At 38.0% G+C, this 16,396-nt stretch overlaps 1 protein-coding gene and 3 non-coding genes across 4 annotated transcripts in view; all 4 read right to left on the bottom strand.

Annotated features, from left to right (window-relative positions):
• SNRPN (small nuclear ribonucleoprotein polypeptide N) overlaps window positions 1-16,396 on the bottom strand; it is a 32,120-nt gene that overhangs the window by 14,714 nt on the left and 1,010 nt on the right. The window contains exons 2-9 of the mRNA XM_036111812.2: window positions 15,900-16,051; window positions 13,912-14,023; window positions 13,332-13,484; window positions 12,756-12,894; window positions 12,267-12,392; window positions 11,463-12,161; window positions 7,451-8,099; window positions 6,665-6,815 (exon numbers count right to left, since the gene is read on the bottom strand). Coding sequence (XP_035967705.1) covers window positions 12,124-12,161; window positions 12,267-12,392; window positions 12,756-12,894; window positions 13,332-13,484; window positions 13,912-14,023; window positions 15,900-16,051 — 720 coding nt within the window. The 3' untranslated portion in view covers window positions 6,665-6,815; window positions 7,451-8,099; window positions 11,463-12,123. The remainder of the gene's footprint in view (window positions 1-6,664; window positions 6,816-7,450; window positions 8,100-11,462; window positions 12,162-12,266; window positions 12,393-12,755; window positions 12,895-13,331; window positions 13,485-13,911; window positions 14,024-15,899; window positions 16,052-16,396) is intronic.
• On the bottom strand, window positions 2,119-2,188 carry LOC118548060 (small nucleolar RNA SNORD108). Its single transcript, XR_004923425.2, has one exon. It is a non-coding gene; the product is annotated as a small nucleolar RNA SNORD108 (small nucleolar RNA).
• On the bottom strand, window positions 4,131-4,197 carry LOC118548059 (small nucleolar RNA SNORD64). The gene has a single exon (XR_004923424.1). It is a non-coding gene; the product is annotated as a small nucleolar RNA SNORD64 (small nucleolar RNA).
• On the bottom strand, window positions 7,841-7,913 carry LOC118548061 (small nucleolar RNA SNORD107). Its single transcript, XR_004923426.1, has one exon. It is a non-coding gene; the product is annotated as a small nucleolar RNA SNORD107 (small nucleolar RNA).

Raw genomic sequence — 16,396 nt, 5'->3', positions numbered from 1 at the left:
CACTTAGGGCCATGATTCACTCAGTTGAGAAAACACCCCATCTGGGACACCTGGGTGGCTCAGTTGGTTAAGTGTCTGCCTTTGGCTCAGGTCATGATCCCAGTGTCCTGGGACTGAGTCCTGCATCGGGCTCTTTGCTCAGCAGGAAGCCTGCTTCTCCTTCTGCCTGTTTCTTCCCCTGCTTGTGCTCATTCTCTCTCTCTCTGTCTCTCTCTGACAAATAAATAAAATCTTTAAAAAGAAGAGAAAAGACCCCATCTATCTAAAATACAAAGCCATTGTCCAAAAAAGCTCACTAGAGAAGGTAATAAAATATAAATTAAGAAAAATACAATGCCCCAAATGTTGTGTCATCCTTCAAAAATAAGAAAACCAGTTTCACTTCAATAACTTATTTTCAGAAATCATAAGTTACAATATTAAAAAATCCTCTGTAATTTATTTTACTCACTCGAAGCCACAGAAAAAAAGTCCCCTCATTTCAATTGTGGGTTCCTTATTTGCTATAGCATGGATGTGTGACTCTGATTTGAACTATATATTCTTCAGCACTTTCAATCCTGGAGAAATCCTAGGCTAATTTTCGTTGTTTCTAAGTAGAAGTAGACAGTGCATTGTAAGACTATTCCCATAAAGAAGCATCATTAAAAAACAGCATTAGATTTCAATAACCAAATAGAGCCACCGCAGTATTCACAGCCAAGCTGTAACACAGTGGTTGAAATTTCCCCAGAAAACAGACTCAATCCCAAACGCAACACCCAGAAATCCTTTGGTATTGCCAGTTTCTGGCCTAATACTTAAAACGATCCAGAAGTGGATGCTGAAAATAAAACAAAACAAGGGCACCTGGCTGTCTTAATCACTAGAGTGTGTAACTCTTGATCCTCGGGATAATTATAAGTTTGAGCTTCATACTGGGTGTAGAGATTACTTAAAAATAAAATCTTAAAAAACACAAACATATGCCCAAGTGCAAAGTAATTCAAGTAATGTTGTTTTGTGACTAATAGAACAAAACCAGATAAACCTTGCCCCAAACATAGAATTGTTATGCAGAAATTACCATGTCCTGGAAATCACACTATTCACTGAGATCACATCTACTTTTAAAAAAAAAATATGTTTTTTTTTATAAATTTTTGTTTATTGGTCATTTTACTGAATGTGAACTTGGTGAAAATTTGTGTAGTTGATTCATTATCAAAAATAAACTGAAGTACATTATTTAAATATATGCTGGCATTTTGTTCTCTGAATAAAACCCAGTTTTTTTCAACATACGGTGCTGAAATCAGCATCTGTCAACTTCTCAGACCTAGACCTACTGCTGATCCAAAAACTCTCAAACTGCACAAGCCCTCCTACTGACTCTTTTATCTTTTTAAGATTTTATTTATTTATTTGAGAGTGAGCGAGCGAGAGAGAGAGAGAGAGAGAGAGCCCAAGCTGGGGAGAGGCAGAGGAAGCAGCAGACTCCCTGCTGAGCAGGGAGCCTGACATGAGGCTTTACCCCAGGACCCTGGGATGATGTCTTGAGCAGAAGGCAGACACCTAAACAACTCTAGCTGCCCAGGTGCCCCAACCTCCTCGTGACTCTTAAAGTGTACTAAAGTTGGAGAAAGTTTGATTTAATCTAAGTTGCCTAGAAATATACAACTCTACCCATTCCAGTAAATTGTATAATGAACAGCTATTTGATCAGCACATCTTACTAATCACTGTAATTTCAAGAGGACATAATACTGCCTAGTCATCTCAAGAAAAGGCACATAGAATCTAACATTCCAAAGCTGGCTGAGACCCATACACTCAAGTTAACGAAAAAGGAGAGGGTAAATGGTAGTTAATTCTGACTCCTAACCTACCCTGACTGGTAAAATATTCAAACAGGGGAGCTTTCCTATTTCCAACAATTGAAAGAATCCTAACACTGCTCTCGATTTACAGGTCTCCATCACACTTCTACAACACAAAGGATATGCTATAATCACCTAACCCTTGTCTTTTTTCCTTCTTACCTTCCTTTCATTCAACAATCCTCTCACCACCTATTGCTAACTCATTCCTTCTAATACTCTCTCAACAAAGCGCTCCTATCATAAATTAGCTTGGCTGAACCCCACATTCTCTTTTAGGAATGAGCACTGTCATCAGGTTCAAGAAACAATGAGTCTGATCATCAAGCCACCCGCCCCCAAAAGAAAAATAAAAACTGAAAAACTAATCATCTTCCAGGGATTCCTATTATAGAGGATTTTCTTTAGATCACTTATAAAGAAGCAGCACCCCAAGAATGGGGTTATCAGGGGGCGCCCAGGTGACACAATCCACTAAGAAGCCTACTCTTGGTTTCGGCTCAGGTCCTAAACTCAGGGTTGTAGGATTGAGCCCCACATCGTGCGGAGTCTGCTTCAGATTCTCTCTCTCTCCCTACTGCTGTGCTTGCTCTCTCTCTCTCTCAAATAAGAAAAGAAAAGAAAAGAAAACAAAAGAAAACAAAAGAAAAGAAAACAAAAGAAAAAAGAAAAGAAAGAAAAGGAAAAAGAATGAGATTATTTGGACAGGGCTGAGCCAGCAAATACCACTGCATGCTTTCTCACAGTAATAATAACTGACCACCCCAGGCTGTACCAAACATCCAAGATCAAATGACCAAGTCAACAGACTCCAATGTGTATTTCCTTCCTTCCTTATCCAAATGTTACGTTTCTAATTTAATTAAGTTAGTAGAAAGGGTAGCTCATTTCTCTCAATTCATCCAGCATATCCCTATTTGTGAAGAATCAGGAACACTGAGAGAGGTCAAACAAATATGAGGTTATAAATATTCTAAAATTTCTATCAGGGACAGAGACTTAATAAGGGAAATACCTGTGAAAAGACTTATTCCCCTTGCTCCTTAAAAAAAAAAAAAAAAAAAAAGGAAAGTAATTTTTCTGGACCCCAAAAGATTTCCCTATAAACTATCAGTTGTCATAGTTTCAATACCCACATTATTTATATACACACACACACCACACATACTCCTTAACAAATTAAGATAACTATTTAAGAATAAGATCCTGGTGTATTCAACTATCCATGGTACATTTCTATAGGTTTTTCCCTTATTACCTGTTTAATTACTATTCAACTCCCTCATAACTAAAATAAGCAAATCACAAGGACCTAATTGTAGAATGGCAATCACAGATAACAAAAGGTCCATTACTCATTCAAGTAAAGATAAATAATAAAGAATAATGGGAGATTAAAGTCCTGATTCAAAAGAAAATGCATGGTACTTAACAAATTAGTTCCTCTCTAGGGCTCAATATTAACAACTGCAAAATGTCACTTTCATCCCCTTGAATCAGTCAAAACTTCTAAATCTCCATCTACAACTTGCTAAGATACAGAAAACAGTACCTTATTAACAGAATTCTAGTAATCCATCTGATGTATCTTTAGCATTCTGCTTAAGGTGTAACTCTCATTTCAGACCAAAGCAATATCTCAACAATAAACTAGCTATTTCTTTTTTTTTTTTTTTAAAGATTTTATTTATTTACTTGAGACAGAGAGAATGAGAGAGAGAGCACATGAGAAGGGGGAGGGTCAGAGGGAGAAGCAGGCTCCCTGCCGAGCAGGGAGCCCGATGCGGGACTCGATCCAGGGACTCCAGGATCATGACCTGAGCCGAAGGCAGTCGCTTAACCAACTGAGCCACCCAGGCGCCCAATAAACTAGCTATTTCTTATTCATATGGGAATTGGAGCTGCCTCATAGTCTGGGGACATGCTCTTGGGAAACAGGTATAAGGTTGGACCTGAATGATAATATAAAAAAAAAAAAAAAAAAAAAAACCCAGCATAGTAGCTACCAAGTCTTTACTCTCGAAATTATTACTTGAAATTCATAGTGAAAAAGACAGGTGAGATATACAAATGTTACAAACATAAAAGATACTCTACAAGGAAACTGCAGCAGTGGAATTTAGAATTCACTTCCCTTTATCTCACTGGAAAAACCCACACTTCTATTCTCCCTAATCTGCACAATATTGCTCCAAATAATGTGAAATTTACAGGCTAAGAACTTATGTTCGGAATACGTGTGTCCCAAGTACCTGGAATGACTCTTAGGCTGGACTTCAGAGTACTCACATTGAGCTTCACTTCTTCATGCTCTGTAATCATAACTCATCATAAACCCAGTTAAGGTCTTTCCCAACAACTACTGTAGTTGTAAAGGAATTAATACCTGCAGACAGTACATCTCTACTAATGCAAAGTCTTTTATCTTGGGAAAATGAATGATCATCTTCATTTAACAATGTAAGTTAAATGGCAGCAATATCATTCAACTTACACAGAATTAAGGTAACAATATGGGAAAAAATTAAAGACAGTAAAACCCCAGCAATAACATTATAGATCTTAATAACATTAAGATCTTTGGTGTCTTAGAACTAAATATAATAGTTTATAAACTACTTCTACAAGCAAATCATCCAACAAACTGAAAAATGAAATATTCAAGTATCTTAAGGACCTAGATTACATTGAAAACATCCACCAAAATATTCCAGGGCTAAGTGAGAATCAATGTGAACGGTCAAATAAAATCAAGGAAAATCAAATAGATAAAACACAAAGTCCACTCCAGCAACCCTTAGTTTGTTTCCTGAGATTAAGAATTCCTGCTGGAGTGGTGGGGGGTGGGAGGGATGGGGTGGCTGTGTGATAGACATTGGGGAGGGTATGTGCTATGGTGAGTGCTGTGAATTGTGCAAGACTGTTGAATCACAGATCTGTACCTCTGAAACAAATAATACAATATATGTTAAAAAAAAAAAAAAAAGGAGATGGCAGGAGGGGAAGAATGAAGGGAGGGAAATCGGAGGGGGAGACGAATCATGAGAGACTATGGACTCTGAAAAACAAACTAAGGGTTCTAGAGGGGAGGGGGGTGGGTGGATGGGTTAGCCTGGTGATGGGTATTGGGGAGGGCACGTTCTGCATGGAGCACTGGGTGTTATACGCAAACAGTGAATCATGGAACACTACGTCAAAAACTAATGATGTAATGTATGGTGATTAACATAACAATAAAAAATTTTAAAAAACCCACAAAGTGAACAACAAGTCCACTGATACACAGTGTTGAGGATTCTGAAGGAGGTCTAATATCTCTAATACAAAGAACCAAAGTGATATGGTAATATAATCCAAATTATCATGGAAAGAATAGAGCACACACTACTTTTCCTGATATAGATCTCCTAATACACAATAAATTACTCCTATCAGGAACTGTACTTTTTAACTTTCTTTCTGTTAATAATAGCACAAATGAGGGGAGGTGGGGGAGATGGGTGCACTTGTGATGCACCAGGTATTGTATGGAAGTGTTGAATCACAATATTGTATACTGGAATCTAGTATTACACTATATGTTAACCAAATATAATTTAAATAAAAATTTTAAGATTTTATTTATTTATTTGACAGAGAGAGACATAGCGAGAGAGGGAATACAAGCAGGGCGAGTGAGAGACGGAGAACCATGCTTCCTGCTGAGCAGGGAGACTGATGTGGGGCTCAATCCCAGGACCCTGGGATTTTGACCTGAGCCGAAGGCAGGGTGCTTAACGACTGAGCCACCCAGGCACCCCTAAATAAAACTTTTTTTAAAATAAAGGGAAAAAAAGAAACTATATAGGGGTAAAAATAAATTTTATATAATATGGGAACAGATATTACCACTTACATCGATGTGGATGGAATTGGAGGGTACTATGCTGAGTGAAATAAGTCAATCACAGAAAGACCATTATCATTTGGTTTCACTCATATGTGAAATATAAGGAACAGTGCAGAGGATCATAGGGGAAGGGAGGGAAACTGAATGGGAAGTTATCAAAGAAGGAGAAAAACCATGAGAGACTCATAGGTAATTAACTACAGGAAACAAACTGGGGGTTGCTGGAGGGGAGGTGGGCAGGGGGATGGGGTTATGGGCATTAAGGAGAGCATGTGATGTGATGAGCACTAGGTGTTATATATGGAACTGATGAAATTACTGAACTCTACATCTGAAACTAATGATGTACCTTAGGTTGTCTAATTGAATTTAAATTTAAAAATATGGGAACAGAAACCCCCATGATTTCAGATGTACATATATCTAACCTCTCTGGGTCATTGTGTTCTCATCAACTGTAAATCTAAGACAAATGATTCAAAATCATCAAACATCTGGCTGATCTATGAGGCTTTTCACTGAATCTTGGCTATGTCATCTACTTTTTAAGATTAATTTTGCTCACCAAAGAAAATTAACCCAGTCAAGTCTTCTCCTACTATTTCTATTCCACATTAGAACTTGCTAAATTATAGGCAAAAAACATGAGTTAACAACATGGATTCTGGAGCAAAACTGAGGTGATACTGAATGCAGAAGAAAAACTGGGACAATTTGCATTTAGGACAAACATAAACCACTCCAGGTAAAATAACATCCAGTCTGCATCCTTGCCACCAGAAGATACCAGGGCCCAAACGGCACATCCCTTTTAGTACACAGAAAGTCCCTTGAGGTTTCCTCAACTATTATCTGAGAAGTTGAATGAGGTATACTGTAGCCAACACCCAGCTGCTCCCCTTCATGGTCTACTCACTTTTGGCAGAGATGGACTTGCTGCGTTAATACCTGAAGCCATTAATCAACATTCACATCTAGAACAAACACATCCTTGGAACTGGATTTCAAATACTGCTCTCTTATTGAGCCTTCATCATCTCACTTAAGCAAGAGAGATCCTCTCACCCCTGTAAAATCCAACAGAACTTTATTTCTACTTTTTGACCAAAAATGACTAAAAGGTATCCCCACAAACACATTGTAAACTTCATAACAAGGTACCTAGCTTCACTACAACAAGTACAGATAAACACCAAATAGTTCTCACTGGCTCCTATTTAGGAAGAGCTGACCACTTCCATGTTAAGAGTGTAGAGCTAGATTATTAGATAGGCATAGATTCTAATCAGACATTCCACTACATGGGAGGAACTATAATAAATCTAAAAACTTGTGGGGCACCTGGGTGGCTGTCGGTTAGGCGTCTGCCTTCGGCTCAGGTCATGATCCCAGGGTCCTGGAATCGAGCCCCGCATCAGGCTCCCTGCTCGGCAGGAAGCCTGCTTCTCCCTCTGCCTCTGTCATTCCCCTGCTTGTGTTCTCTCTTGCTCTCTCTCTCTGACAAATAAATGAACAAAATCTTAAAAAAAAAATCTAAAAACTTGCACCCTAACATTTAGAAAAATTAGCAATGCTGACACATTTCTTAAACATCTACTGTGTGATAGGTTCTATGCCCATTGATCACTGCAGACAACTGAAGAAAAACAAAACCAAAAAAATTGTCCTCAAACACCAATGGTGTCCATGTAAAGACACTTACCATACTCACTGTATTTCATAATACATGTTCCACAAATATTAGTTCCCCTCTTTCCTGGACATCATCAGACACCTCCAACTCTGGCATTCAATGTTTGATCAAAGAGGTAGTTGTCTCCTTTTACATGTCCTTACTTCCGTCTCAGCATATGTGTGTGCCTTCTGGGATCTAAGGAGGAGTTTCCTTTTTTGCTTTCAACAGCATATATGTTTTTTAAAAAAAAAAGGGAAAAATAATGAGCTCAGAATATCTTATGAAAATTTAAAAAAGAAGAATTGGCAATGTATATGGCTACACCTGCCATTTCTAAGTATTCAAAGTTTTCACAGTAAGCCAAATTTTCTGTTGAAAATAATGTTCCCCGAAAAGTCTATTGAGGCACATTGACTGGATTTCAGAGTGTCATTTAAGCTCAAATTTTGAAATCATTATGTTCAGACAAGGTCCTTTGTCATCATGAACCTAGCCAAGGCCTCTATAATACACTATTACTTTTCTTTACAAGGTTATTTTACCTGGAGTGGTTTATGTTTGTCCTAAATGCAGCTAACACCGTTTTCAGCTTCCTTGCGATACTACTGGGTGGGATCCACAGTGACATGTCAGAAAATTGAGTTGTCAAATTCTCTCCTCTTTTCATAGTCATCAACTATGTGGGCAAAAAAGACCTTCATAAGACTAAAAAAACTGCAACACAACAAAAATTATAAAATATCTTGCTTTACTTATTTACTATAATTCAAATATTGAGCTTTATTATATGAATGGCCAGTCCCAAGGGAACTAGAATGCAAAGATGAGTAAGAATTTGGCAATGTATTATCAACTGGATAACATGTATTTGAAAACTTCATATAATCTCAGAGGCTGTAACTGACTACTTGCTGAAATCAATTAAGTTTTATTGGAAATAAACACAATAAATTGTTTTACTTATCTCTGAAATCAGATTATGAAAATTCTAGACAAGCATTACTATTATCACATAATTCCATAAGTTACTTTCTACTACATTATTATTTTACTACAAGTTAAGACCTACAAGAAATAAAACATCAGTTCAGTTTACAAAAATTACAAGACTTTTGGGCAACCCCCTCGGGTTCCCTCCCTCCTTGGGAGCTTTGTACTACCACTTTGCTATCGCTCAATAAACCTTGCACTGGGTATTATACAAAAACAATGCATCTTGGATCACTACATCAAAAATTAATGATGTATTGTATGGTGACTAACATAACATAATAAAATAAAATGAAATTAAATTAAAAAAAAAAACAACCTTGCTTTGCTGCCCACCAAAAAAGAAAGAAAGAAAAGAAAAAGACTTCTGGTATCACCTGCATGGGAATCCTGAAAAAGTTAAACTCACTGAAACAGACTATAATGGTGGTTGCCTTGGGCTGACGGGGTGTGGAAAATGGGGAGATGCTTATCAAAGGGTATAGACTTTTTCTTTTTATTATGCTATGTTAATCACTATACATTACATCATTAGTTTTTGATGTAGTGTTCCATGATTCTTGTTTGCATATAACACCCAGTGCTCCATGCAGTGCGTGCCCTCTTTAATACCCATCACCGGGCTAACCCATCCTCCCACCCCCTCCCCTCTAGAACCCTCAGTTTGTTTTTCAGAGTCCATCGTCTCTCATGGTTCGTCTCCCCCTCTGATTCCCCCCCCCTTCATTCTTCCAAAGGGTATAGACTTTTAATTATAAGATGAGTTAAGTTCAAGGGATCTAATATACAGCATGGTGATTACAGTTAACAGTACTGTATTATAATATTTGAAATTTGCCAAGAGTAGATCTTAAATGTTCTCGCCACAAAAAAAAAAAAGGTAACTATATAAGGTGCTGGAGTGTTAACTAACCTTGTTGTAGTAATCTTTTCACAATATAGATGTATAGTAAATCATCACGTAACACATCTTAAAATTATACATTATTTATCAATTACATATTGATAAAGCTGAAAAATTACAGGACTTCTAAAATTTTACATGATTGAAGAGTAATGAGTTCATGAAGGCAGGAAGCTACATCACTTTTTACACACTTTTATACTAAGTCCCAGTTTACCTATCAGATCATATAAACACAAAATACCACAAAAAAACTCAAAACCATAAAGATTTAAGGTAACATAACTATTAAATCCCAGAATTCTATTTGAAACTGTTATGTGAACCACAATGAGAAACCTATATTGGTGTGCAATGTGTACATATTCATGAAGTTACTGTTAATAAATGTGACCAGGAAATCAAGATGTCATTGCCCAACTGTGCTTTAGATATAACGTGTAACTCATGTGAATGCAGAATGGGAAAAATCCTAAGGGAAAAGTATTTACTGCCATGAGTGTTTGAAAACTCTTATGTTATTATGTGTTCACAATGGAACTCTGTAGAAGCTTCTATCTAGCAATCTATAACAAAAGATCCACATTCAACTTACACACCACATGCAATTATAGGAGTATCTGTGCCAAGTATTTTTTCAATATATGTTCCCACAATCAAGGTTATCAAACAATTCAAGGAAGTTCTAGGCAGAGAATATTACCACCAAATCAAAACACCCATTAGAAGTAAGCATCTTGCAGAATCTAGAGTTCTTGTCACATGCGAAAGTGGCGTTCAACTTTACTTAAGGAAATGTGAGGGAACAGGTTTTCTTCGAATATGATGCACAATTGGGGTGCCTGGGTGGCTCAGTTGTTACACCTTCGGCTCAGGTCATGATCCCAGGGTTCTGGGATCAAGCCCAGCATCAGGCCCCCTGCTCAGTGGGAAGCCTACTTCTCCCTCTCCCATTCCCCCTGCTTATGTTCCCTCTCTCGATGTCTCTGTCTGTCAAATAAATACATAAAATCTTAAAAAAAAAGATGCACAATCACTCATGCCAAAATCTAAGGACCATCCACATTAGCAGATCTATGCAAGTAGGAAAGTTTTCCTTTCAAAACAGGAAAAAGTACCATAAATTATTCAAAAGTAGGTCCAGAGAGCCAACTGCATATAAAACAAGGCTCTTTGCATACCACCCACACAATTTAGAGCAGAAGTTCTAAGTCATATATATCAGAGTCAATTTTATCTTAACAGAAATGCTTTGCCTTCAAAGATCCTGATAAAGTACTTTGCCTAGGGCTCTAGTAACCAAGAAGTTCCATTGTAACATTCACAATCTCTAAAGTAAGTATCACATCTCTCTTATACAAACCAACTAAACCAAGGAGGACCTGGCTACTTTATGTTCCCTTCCTGATAGTGGCCATCAAGACTAGATACTACTTTGGGAGAGACCATATAAATTTGGTGACAACAACTGCAGTAATTTTGAGGGTCCCTTTTCCTTGGGAGACTATTAGTTGAAAGGTCATGCTTTAAAAGATGGAAATTGAAGGGGTACCTAGCTGGCTCACTCAGTAGAGCATATGACTCTTAGTCTCAGGGCTGTGATATGGAGCTCTACTTTGGATATAGAGATTACTTAAAAATAAAATCTTTTTAAAAATTAAAAATAAAAAATAAAAGATGGAAATGGTGATATACACACAACCTTTATTTGGTAAAATCAAAGAAGAAGGTGCAATCTACCAGTCTGAAGTTACTAAGGAGTTAAAACCAATCTTTAACTCCTATTTTATAAACTACTCTTTCAATCAATAAATACTGATTGATTGCCCAGTTGAAAGCTTAGCAGTGAAATCTAAAAAAACTCTTCCCTCTTCCTTTTAAAAGTGAGTTCATCACTATTGCATAACCAACTCAAACTGGACCTAGATATTTGGGCATCTGGAAGAGATTGTCCACTCCTCTAAACACTTTCAGTACATCACTAAGTGATGCAATTGGATAATTTGTACTCAAGAGTATCAACTACATTTTAGGGTATAAGTTATCTGTATTTTAAGTAACGCAACTTACCCAAATATAAAATCTCCCTGGCTCCCAGTACCCAGGTTCTTCCATTAATTTAAAAATTTATAAGGAAATACTTACTGGTAGGTAGTGATGATTATTCCAGGATCATATCATCTATTCTGATCACACAAGTCACAAGGGCACTGTAGAAGCTCAGCAACTGAGATAATCTTCCATGAAAAGGAGTATCTCCAATCCCAAATGCTTTGATTTAATGAGCAAAGTCTGATTCAGTACCACAGTTTCCTTCCATAGGTGGCCTTACAAGGCCTTTCATCCCATCCTTTCTTCCCTTCAGGTATGTATGAAAGAGGAAGATGCCATATGTGAGGCTTAGCTTAGCCACTTAACCTCCTGGTTAAGGGTTTTCTTTTGTGTTAAGGTTATGGACTGATACCACTCAATGCACAAAGTGAAAGTTCGGAAGCTTAATCAGGTATCACAACCATTTTATCTTAAGAATTAAAGAGAAAATTATTTAAATGCATTGCTTATCAGAATTCACCTAGTCCATAATAACTTCAAGACCAGAAAAATCCCAGTCTTCACTTTGATCTCAACAAAATCAACAGGCAAAAAAATGTACAACATACAACAGTACCTCGCAGTTTAATTGCTCTGTGCATTTATTAGCTAATATTAATGCAGCAAGGAGGAAACAATAGCTCACAAACACTCTACACAATTTCACAAGACACATTGCAGGGAAAAAAGTGACTTAGGAAGGATCAACAGTATCCTAGGGTCTTGGTGGACGCATTCCTGGGGGAGGTGGACCTGGGGGGGAAAAAAAAAGCAAAATTCCATGGGACCATTAGAAAAACATCACGTAAGTATTAAGGGGCCCAGCTGGCACCACTGCACAAAAGTGTAGCCACTCACCTCTAATTCCTGGTGGAGGGGGTCTCATTCCTGGAGGGGGCATGCCTATTGGCGTCCCTCGAGCAGGGGGAAGCCCAATTGGTGGGCCCATGGGTGGTCTCATACCAGGTGGAGGAGCCATAATGCCTAGAGAAGAAAAACAGCAGAGAGAAAGTCCTCATAAATAAGCTCAGCTAAAATGACAGAATAAAATACAAGATAATATTTAAAGAAATGGGCCCAGATACTGAGTAGAGAGTCGAACAATTTTTCCTGGACCATTACCATGTAAGCCACCCCCAACAATAGAGTCCACAGCTTTTCATTAAAAACTACTGTTTAAAAGTGGGAAACATAATCTAAGCAACTAGTTAGGTACTTAGGCTGTTCCTTAGTTCAGTGTCTTCTTAAGAGTATTTTTAGTCCTCACTTCCTCCAGATAAAGTATTTTTTCACATAACTATATATATATATGCGCCAAACTCTCTTACTTCTGTGTAATTTCCTTACCGGGAGGTGGTGTTGCTCGGCCCACAGGAGTGGGTGGGGTCCCCCGTCCTGGTGGGTACTGAGTTGGGGCTCCAGCAATGCTGGCTGTGGCAGCAACTGCAGCAGCCGCTACAGTGCCTCTTCCCTGTGGAGTCATTACCTGAGAAGGCACGTCAGATACAGTCAAGGTAAGGCACAGCCTCTCCTTGTTCAAACACAAAATAATTGGTGGATACCACGGCCTATTAAATATGAAATAATTATAGCAATTTTGTATTTCTCCCATTATTTTCATTTTAAAAATCTTGGCACACTAATACATCCTCCTAAAACCCTACATTCCCTTTTTTAACCTATTAAGTCCTTTCACATTTTCTCAACTCTGGTTTACCCATCCGTATTTCTCCTCACTCACCAATAGTGGTGAGTTCCTCTTATCACGATGGCTCTAATCCTTTCCCCTCCTAACGTGTATTTGTCTTTCAGCACCCTCTGTAACATGCTGCTTACAGAGCACAGGATGTGCACTCAGGCTTTTAAACCTATTCAGCCTCTAGGCACTTTCTCTCGGTAATATAAAACCCTCTAGTTCCTCACCTGTTGGGATGGCCCCCCAACCCCTCGGACAGGGCCTGCTAATCCAGCAGGAGCTTGGGGAATTGGAACACCAGCTGGCACTCCTCTGCCAGCTGCCCTGCCAACCCCAGGACCTCCTGCAGCTCCAGCAAGTGGTACCCGAGCAATGCCAGTCTGAAACAAGAAAAATTATTTGAAATCAAATGATTTACCAACGTTATGAATAGTCTTATTCCTAAAAGATCACTCTTCCCACTATCTTCCCACACCACCTAGCTTGTATTAATTCTATATTCAAAGGAATAGATAAGTACGCCATGGAGGCATTCAACAGATTAAATGTACATATGTCAAATTTTGAGTACATATAAATAAGCCACTCCCACCCTTCTCTAGGTAGTCCCCAGCACATAGAATAATTCATCATAAAGTCTTTAATCACCAAATATGGACAAGTCAGCACTGACATTAAGTGCTGGGCACATTTTACTTGACAAATGTGTACTATTATTGTGCCTCTTTGTACCCTCATTTAGCAAACATCTCAAATAATGTGATGTCTTCCACATTAATATTCTGTCCTACCCTACAGCTTCCTTACATCTTTGGGGGGTGGTCCTTCCACAGTCATGGAAACCAAGTTCTCCCCACGTAGTAACACCAGACCCAAAACCCGCTTTTCTTCACGCTCTGGCTGCTTCGCATTCTTTGGCCTATAAATCAAAAGTAAACTTTGTTAAGATAAGTTAGCGATCAGTCACTAAAATTTACAGTTAAGTATCAACTAAGACAGTAACTGATGGAAGACAATAATTGATGGAAGATATTCATGCTAAGTTATGACAAAACAAAGACAAGATACAAAAACACTAGACTCACTGACATATAAGGGTAAATGGTAAAGCCCTTTTCCTATCAAAATTTTCCAGAATGTTCCTCAGTGTTATATTTCAGCAAGACTAATTTCTTCTTTGTTAAACAGAGATGCAAATTATGTGGCTAAAACTTTTAAGACAAGTAAACTGAAATGTGTTTTCATGTTTACATGGGAAGTAAGTTTTTTAAAATTATTTTTTTAAGTAAATCTGGATGACAGACAGCTAAAATAGTTAATAGTAACAGGCAATGATGTCATACCAAATGATAAAGAAAAAATAAGGCTTTGAGTAAGAGATGCCTATGCATTTCTGGCCTTACCACTTATTATACAACCATGGGGAATTAAAAACAAATTAAAAAAAAAAAAAGAGAAACCTTGTGTAGAGTCACAACTGTCAGCAGCAAAAATCATACATCCATGAGGCATATACTACATAATACAGGTAAAAGCAACTGACAGTGCCATTCAACAATCCTAAGTATTATCAGAGAATAATGCGCAACTTAAAGCATTATGCATGTGAAATTATCCCTATAACTTAGTGAGAAAAGTGGAACAGAAATTAATATGCCTAAAACTCTCAAATACCTTTAGAATTTTCACTATCATAGGGATTCTTGTATTTTAGGGAAAAATTCTGGATTATTTACACTCACAAAAAAAATAACACTGAAACATCCACCATCCTAGAATATCTGAAATAATCCTACTTCGTGTACGGGGAGGAGACTGAGAATACATGAAAAGGGAAAGATGAGGAATGTTTTTTGCCTGAGAGGAATAGACTTAAGAGTACAGCAGACAACTGGTGCTGAGCATCGCCTTTTTCTTCGTATTTAATAAAACCTATGTGAAGTAGGCAAATTAAACGTCTGTACAGTTTATCACTGACTGTGGAAATAAAGTAAATCAAGCCAAGAATCCAGGGTGATGCCTCTCAAGTTCTGCCCCATGATAAAAGCCTGAAACAAAGCCATCTTGAATGTCCAGAGATGATATTTTACAAGCACCAACTCAACTGCTCTGAATGATAAGTCAACTGGGTGGAAGTAGGATGCCACTAAAATCCACCAATTTCTGTGATCTTATTGCAGATGGTCAACAGTTCCCTGAGAAAGGAAGCTCCCTGGTCACAGGTATAAACCGGGTAGCCTAATGTGGTAAGGCACAAACACAAAGGTTATTCCTGAAGAAATGAAATGGGCAAATCACAAATACAATAAGCAAAGAGGGTTAAGAATGGACACCAAATCAACACTGCACATGATGATTTAGACAAAACAAGGACCATGCAAACAGGCTAGCAGAACAAATGTTAAAACTAGCCTGGCGTATTCTAATATCCTAACTCCTCAACCATTAAGAACAAATTGTTATTCTTACAATTCCTTCAGTCTGAAGAAATGCTACAGAACCTAACCTATCAATAACATTTCATAACTTTTTAAATAAATATAACTTGATACTCTGCTCATACTGTAAGTTCTTTCCAAATTAAGTTCATGAGTATGTTTGCAAACTTAAAACAGTAGTGTAAATACACTGACTTTAAGACGGGGAGACTGATCCAATTCAGTGATGGTTTAGGTTAGACAATAGATTAGCCCTGCCACATTTTCCCTCCCTCCTTAACAGTTATCCTCTATCATCCCTTACTCCTATTACCCTCTCCCTCTGTCTCTCACTGTCCAAACCCAAAGTGGTCTTACTTGATCTTTCTGAATTCATCACAATCACAGAGGATCAAGTTCATATGCTTGTCAAAAGCCTTAAAGGTGCCAATGAAGATTCGGCCATCTTGCAAGATACATCTCATTCTATAGTCAATGTGCTGCAGCATCTTGCTGCTCTTTCCCACAGTCTGAAAGGAGTAAGAAAAGTTGTCACTCATCAGCTTGTCTCTCCACCATGTCTTCCCTATTCCTATATCAATCCAAACTTGGTTTCCTTAACACATCTTCCCTCACATGTTTTCTCCAAAAATCCCTTCAGTCTCAAGATGCTGGATCAAATTTAGGCCCAGGACAACTATACTCCTCTGTGGAACCCTCTACTTCTCAGAATGTGTCCCTATGCAGTTTCCCATCATCCTAATTATATTTCCCTAACTGTATTTCTTCCCCAACAGATTCACAAACCTAGTTTCATGTTAGTATTCTATCATTCTAATTCCTCTCCTTCCCCAATTTTAATCCCAAATCCCACC

This window comes from Halichoerus grypus, chromosome 8, assembly GCF_964656455.1.
Source record: "Halichoerus grypus chromosome 8, mHalGry1.hap1.1, whole genome shotgun sequence".
NCBI lineage: Eukaryota > Metazoa > Chordata > Mammalia > Carnivora > Phocidae > Halichoerus > Halichoerus grypus.
The sequence above is the reverse complement of the archived record's forward strand: the minus strand, read 5'-3'. Positions and strand labels throughout refer to the sequence as shown.